At 34.9% G+C, this 7,337-nt stretch overlaps 1 protein-coding gene across 1 annotated transcript; it reads left to right on the forward strand.

Moving 5' to 3' along the window:
- Positions 1-557: 557 nt before the first annotated feature.
- Positions 558-2,851, forward strand: LOC128158513 (macrophage-expressed gene 1 protein-like). The gene has a single exon (XM_052821383.1). It carries the CDS (start codon positions 618-620, stop codon positions 2,718-2,720), a length of 2,103 nt encoding a protein of 700 aa, XP_052677343.1. The 5' UTR covers positions 558-617; the 3' UTR covers positions 2,721-2,851.
- Positions 2,852-7,337: the final 4,486 nt, after the last annotated feature.

Consider the following 7,337-nt stretch of genomic DNA (forward strand, 5'->3'; position numbering starts at 1 on the left):
AAACTTTAAAAACATGACCTTGTGGCCTCGTAGTTATTTCTTACAAACTTCTCGATGATTTAACCAATGAGAAGAAAAATCTAAATAAGCACATTTGTTAAAAATCTGAATGTTGAATATATTTGGGACATTTATAATTTTTTTAAGGGGTAAAAATAAATAGATTTAAAAAAAGGATTCAAATATCCTCAATAATGTCATTTGACTTGTACAATAAATCGATGAGGATTTCACATGACTAAAATGAGGTTTCAAATTTGCTTTGATAAAGTTACTAATGTTTGAGATACCCATCCCCTTTAACAAAAGTAAAAAAAAATTAAAAGATAGTAATTAAAATCAGTCGACAATTATCAAATTAAACAAAAATTTATGCGAATTGCGCACAAAAATATTCAAAAGTAATCTCCAGTTCATTTTAGATTTAACTTTAAACCGTTCGAGAATCGTGTGGTAAGATCAATAATAAGACGCACTGAAATGTTTTTTAAATACATGTATGACTAATGAAATTTTGACTGATAAGAAATTTTACTTCCTCTTTTAATATTTTTGTTATCATTATAAACGTTCCCAAAACCCTATCTACCCAGACTTGCTGAATCAATTGACCAGACATGTTAGTTCTGTGCTTACTCTGTTTGGCGATTTCACTCATAAATTCAGAGGTGTCAAACTTTACACATGGAGATCCGAGAGTATGTTACGATGGAAAAGGAGAAAAGCCTTTTATGTTTGAAGTTCTGCCTGGGTTTGGTTGGGATAATCTCGTCAACGAAAATCGAGGTGTTGTTGTGAATTTCAATTATTCAAAATGCAAGACAACAGAAGACAGGCGCTATCTCCTTCCAGATGGGGTCATCACCATTCCTATCAAGACGAGTCAAATGAACGTTTTTTCCAAGCTCTATGACCACTGGTCTCAATATGAATCAGATACAGCAAATTCGATCAACATTGGTGCTTCGGGAAGCATAGAGGGAGTTAACATTGCTGCAAGCTTTTCTTCCGAATATGAACACATAAAAAAACATCAGTTGGAAGATAAGTCGTTCACGACCAAAGTTCAGGCGAGGTTTCTCCGATACACAGCCAAAGTTCTTCCAGATGTACAGCTTGACCAGTCTTTCCGTAATCGTCTGCTAAGAATCGCAGGACATATTCAACAGAACCGGAAGTTGTCTACCAAGTACGAGAGCGAACTGCTGGTCCGTGATTTCGGTACACACGTTCTAACCAGTGTCGACGCCGGGGCTTCCATTGTCAAAGTGGATCAAGTCGACTCTTCCTTACTTAAAGATACTACAACAGACAGAGTAAAAATTGGGTTTTCAGCAAGCATTTCCCTTCCTGGTATAGCTAGTGCAAGCATCAAAGATCAATATTCAAACACAAAAACGGAACTTGAGAAGTACATGAAAAGTGTCAAGAATTCGGACATTAGAACCTATGGGGGACCACCAATGAATCCGGAAAATTTCACGCTCAGCAAATGGACAACTACCATTGGGAATGATTTGGTTGCTGTTGACAGGAATGGATTTCCACTTGACTACGTTATATCCACGACAACATTACCTGAGCTATCTGAGAGTCTGGTAGAAGAGGTGGTTCAGAGTGTTCGACAGGCGATCTCGTCATATTTTAAACACAACACGTATCCAGGATGTACGAACCCTGATGCACCTAACTTTAGTAAAATCTCAAATTTGGACGACGGTTCATGCCATGCGCCATTTACTAATCTGAGCTTTGGGGGAGTTTATCAAGAGTGCCTCTTCCAAGGTAAACTTGTCAATGATGAAAACTTGTGTGACAAACTTGCGACGAAGAATCCGCAAACACAGGATTTTTCGTGCCCAGACGGATTTGAAAATGTTCTTCTTTACAAAGGAACAACGCATAAAGTTCAGCAACAGCACCAATGTCACAGATGCTGGATCTTCTTCAATTGTTGCCATGATCAACCATTTAATGCTTCAGCAACGTACACATCGTACTGGTGTGGAGCAAAGCCAAACTCTGAAGTGCATGGGGATAGTGGATATCTGTTTGGGGGGCTGTATTCGGACAGAACCAATAACTTTGTCACGCAATCAAAATCATGTCCACAGTATTTTAATTCTTTGCTGATTGCTTCAAATGTCAGAATTTGCATAAGTGATGATTACGAACTTGGTGCAAAGTTTGCGGTGCCTTTTGGCGGGTTCTATAGTTGCCAACACGGCAATCCTCTGGTTGATGGCAAATTCAGCGCAGTGTGTCCTCAGGGATTCAGTAACCACTTAGCAACAATACAAAAGGATTGTGAAATTCAGTATTGCGTGCGGACTGGTCAACTTTCTGGTTTAAAATTCCCAACCGTTCATATACCACCATTTTCTGACGTCCCAGCAGAAAGTATAAAAGAACCGGCTCATTTCATTATTTCTCATAACTCTGAAAATTGGGTTCAACTTGTTGATCCTAAAATGAAAGGTAAAACACCAGAAGAGTCAACATGGACAACACTAAACTCGGCACCAAAAGAAATGGAAACTTTAATGAAAAAATTCTCTAAAAATAATGTGGTCAATTTTAACGAAGAGTCAGGAATGTCAAAAGGCGCAATTGCAGGTTTGTCCGTTGGTTTGACGACTGCCGTCTGTGTGATCGTCGGTATAGCCATTGCCATGCGACGAAATCGCAAACAAAAACAAGAATATAACAGAACTGGTTAAGCCTCAGTTTAGTTTAAACTCTGTTTTGAGGGCAACAAATGCAAAAAATGCATGTTGAATATATTTGTCATTGTGTACGTAGCTAAGTGATATACACGTTAATCAATGAATAATTAAAATATATTGATATTCTTGGGACTTCCTAATTTCTTTTTAGAACCTTCAAGAGTAACATCCCATTTTTTTTAAAGTTTAACCTAATTATACATGTAACATTTTTTCAAATACCCAGACTTGGTCGTTTTAGCTATCACTTAAGTGTATGGTTTTTTTATTAGTAAATGGAGTTGATCTAAATAGATAATTAAACATCTGTCAAATACCAGAAGATGCTATAAATCATAAATAAATCAAAGCAGATATAGTAAACGCAATGAAGTTATTGATTTTAAAATGATCTAATCTCGATCCACGTGAAATATACCAGATATGATGAGTTCAAGTAGCTTTAATATTACCAAGTGACAAAAGCATGTTCACCGATAAAACGTGATAGATGGTTTCAAACATTCGTAGGAGATAGAGGCTTTTTAAAAACCAGCAGGTACTAAGTTGATTGGAATTTTATTGCGTCCAGATTTACTGGTTTGCATGAGGGTAATGCGTTTACGGTTTTTCATGATGGTAATATTCAGTGCCTTCAGTTCGCCCGGGCGGAACTTTTTCTGTCAGTTGAATATGTAACACTTGATAAAGATGATAGATTGCCATAATTTATTTAGTATTCTGTTTCAAGATGATTATTGATTGATTTAGTTACTGTAGTGTTCTGCTTCAGTCATGCTGCTGAAAAAATCCCTTAGTATATTTCTTCTTGATTGCTTTTTTACATCAGAAATCTATATAGTTTTGGCCTGTTTCTTGGAAACTTAGCTATGTATATACCAAATCCAAAACGAAGTAAACGTTCTTAGACGAAATGATGAAAATGTATAAAAAACTTCTTTTTTCAAAGAAGTTCTTCAACATATTGAGTTCTTTGGATGGAATTTCATGAATATGTTCAGATTCATGACTTTTTTTCACAATCAATGCCAGTTCTTATTTTTTAAGTGTTTTTGTTTTGCTGGCTTTTCACGTGTGTTGAGGTTTCATTTTCAGAGAAACATTTTCTAGTTTCAAAATTTTCACAATTCTGCACCGCAATATACCTATTGGGCCAGAATTCTTAAAAAAAAATTGCCTATAGTGTATATGAATCATGTAACAATTTTTTCTGACTTAAAATGTACCTCCCTTTTCTGAAAGAACATTTGGCGCTTTATCTTGAAGGAATGAAGTCAATATTGGATTGAAATTTAATTGTTACAACATGTGCATGAAATGATTTACTGATAACTGTTTAACAAAATTATAGTTTCATATGTTAAATCAATTGAGAATTACAAACGTTGAGGGTTAAGCGGGGCCTTGACGACAAGGCTCTTGTCTCATATACTATTCTCATAGTAAATATACTATTCTCATAGTAAAAAGCATTTGTATCAGGGCTCATTGATTGCAAAGTTACTATATAAAATATAGTGAATGTTTTGTTTACACTTCATAAATGTTTATTCGTTTCTTAAACCGAGAGGTCAAAAATGGTAAGCATAATTCACTCTTTAGCTTAAGTATCACAACATGCACCTCCATTGGGTGTGGGCTGTTCGAATTCATTTGAGACCTATAGTGTTTTGCTTTTTTTTAAACAATAAAATGCTTTTCTTAAGTGAGTCATGCGTTAGTAAGGTAAGTTATTTTTTCTGCAATGATCGCTGCCTTCATAATCCGCATGAATCTAACCGAATGCATTTTTTTGGTTTATATTTAGGGTCTTCCGTCTTCAGCGGAAGACCCTACTATTATTCTCTTGTTTCTTTTTCACTTTTCTTATTATTCTTTTTATTCTTTTTTTGTCTTACAAATTTTGTGCAGGCGATTTCTCGAAGATGGCTCATTCTTATTTTTCAAATTTTAAGGGTTGATGTGTCGGTATCTGAAGTTTGTACCGCCGTTTCAATTTTTGGTAATCACTTCCGGTCGGAAGTTATCGTCCGTTTACGAATTTTAAAAGTCGATTTTGTCGGCTAGAGATCCAAAAAACGAATAAAGACATAGGGCTGAAATTTTCAGTGAAGATAGATATCCACTTAACCTGTTGCAACATGGTCATAAAATCGTCCGCCGTCACTTCCGGTCGTCACCGGAAGGAAAGATAAAAAATCGTTTTTTTCAATTTTTTGCTTTATATATATTTTTCAAACGGGTTGATAGAGACTCTTTTACTGATTAAGAATATGTAATTTTTTTTTAAATCGATTGATGCGTTCCCGAGATATTAAGCATCAAATTCCTGAAGCGAGAGTCCGATTAGCTCAGTCGTTACAGTTTTGGACATGTGCCCAGGCGACCTGGCCCTGATGTTATAAAACTTTCTTGAGTACGATATCGTACTCCAAATCGTACTCCGTGCTCCAAACCGTACTCGTACTCAAGGTATCGAGGTTATAAACTTTTTCATACTCATACTCGTACTCCGGCTGAGTACAAAACGGCGATTTTCTGAGTAAGCTATGAAGCTTTCTCAAAGTCGTACTCAAGACATTTAGTCTAAATAAAATGCAGTGCAAACATATAATATTGTTCATATTGTAACGTTGCTGTATTATACGCTATAATGTAATCATATTTACATGTATATGAATTAAAATGGAAAGATTTTACCATTAATTACATAGATATAATGGAGGTGAATTTAAGAGTAAGGGCGAACTGCAACCAAGATTATCAAAATAACTTTTAGATAGTTTGCTTCATTAATTAATGTACATATACATGTAAATCTACGTACAAAATACTACCGTTGAATAGCTCGACTTTTTAAGAACTCTGTTTTTAGTCAAATACTACCCATACACCCCATCATTTAAAACAAAGAAATCAATGTACATGTATCGTTATTAATCAATTTCAATCAGATGTACTTGCTGGGTCCCTTTTTTGATTACAGTGAAAATGTAGGTTAGTTCTAAACATTAACAAAGGATGGGGGATGCGAAAAAGTCTGAAACTTTCTATTACTTACTTATTAATCAATTATCATTTATGTTGCATGCCACAAAACTTGGAAAGGGAAACATTTTATAGAATAAGCGGTAAATCAGTGGCGGAGTAAAGGAGGTCGCACCCAGCCCCCTCCCCCCCCCCCCCCCCCCCCCTCAGCCCTAAAAAAATTGTCCAAATAAAGTTAAATCATACTCCTTCTGGCAAAGAAAATGCACAACTTGCAAGTCTTAATTATCTTTTTTTTTAACTTGGGGGATTTCTCTACATTAGACTGATTTCAATGGTGCAATAGGAAGAAAATGCCTGTGTTCAATGGTGTAACTAAACCCTCCCAGAAAAAAATGTATGTAATCGATAAAATAGCTTCTTCGCATTTTCATGTGAGAGATGTTTTTCTATATAGCTTAGCTGTGGAAATATTCATCTCTTAAACTATTTTATTTCATTAGCAAGTAACTATCTAGATAATTTATATAGTTATTTTTTTTTATCTAAAGTAACCAAATATTTATGTCAAATGCATTAAAATTAACACATGTATTTCGAATTTTAAAGATGAATAGGAAAAGGCTTGCTCAAAAATATCAAATGACGTTACATAAGATTAAAAATGACACAGTACGTGTATATGTAAATTCTAAACACACATTTTCAAGCCTTGACCAAGTGAGAAAAACTTAAACCATCAATAAAACCCCACAAAAAGGGTTACAGCAACATTAGTACACAGTTTCCTTGAACACGTTGTTTCGGTTTAACATGGCCCTCATAGTGGGAATTTCAAAAATATTTCAATTAGTGAATTTTCTTAAACTTTCGTGCACATTCCCAAAAATATTGAAATGAGAAACTTTACGTGTGTCCTTGGCTTTTGGCATATGTTCATTGATGCAATTCCAACCCCAACCCCCACCCCACCCCACCCCACCCCTTCAAGATATTAGATGTTTTTTTCTCACAAGAATTAAGGCAAGTATAGTATGTTGCAATTAAATTGGAATACCCCTATACTTTCTTTAGTGTATACTTTCTGAGTGTGAAAATAAACGGATCTTCTCAGTATTTTTGTGATTTTCCCAAGTACATGTATATATGTATATGTGTGTATATGTTTCTATTTTTGAATTAAACGCTTCCTGTTTTTCCTAATACAGGAACTGTTCACTAAATATCTTAAAAGATATCCACTTGGGGGCAGTGACTTTCCAGTTTTGTATTGGCGTCGTTTCTGACCTTTTCCTGACATTTAAAATATCAAAATCGTTAAAAAGCCAGGAAATTTAAGGATATATCGAACTAAATTCTATGTTGAAATACTCTCTTCATATCAGTGTAAATTCTTACTTCTTCCTTTTATATTCATATCGTTCCTTACAATACTAGATACGATCTCGTTACGAGTAACGAGGAGGTCTTCCGTTCAATTTTTCAAACGATACCATTAAAATATCAATGAAATTTCAGAATTTCCACTCACATTTCACATACAGCACATTAAAGATTTAATGTTTTAATCCCCTAAAAATCCCTAATTACGTAATAAATGGGCGTGATAATAATTTTTACTAA

This window comes from Crassostrea angulata, chromosome 8 (genome assembly GCF_025612915.1).
Source record: "Crassostrea angulata isolate pt1a10 chromosome 8, ASM2561291v2, whole genome shotgun sequence".
Taxonomy (NCBI): Eukaryota; Metazoa; Mollusca; class Bivalvia; order Ostreida; family Ostreidae; genus Magallana; species Magallana angulata.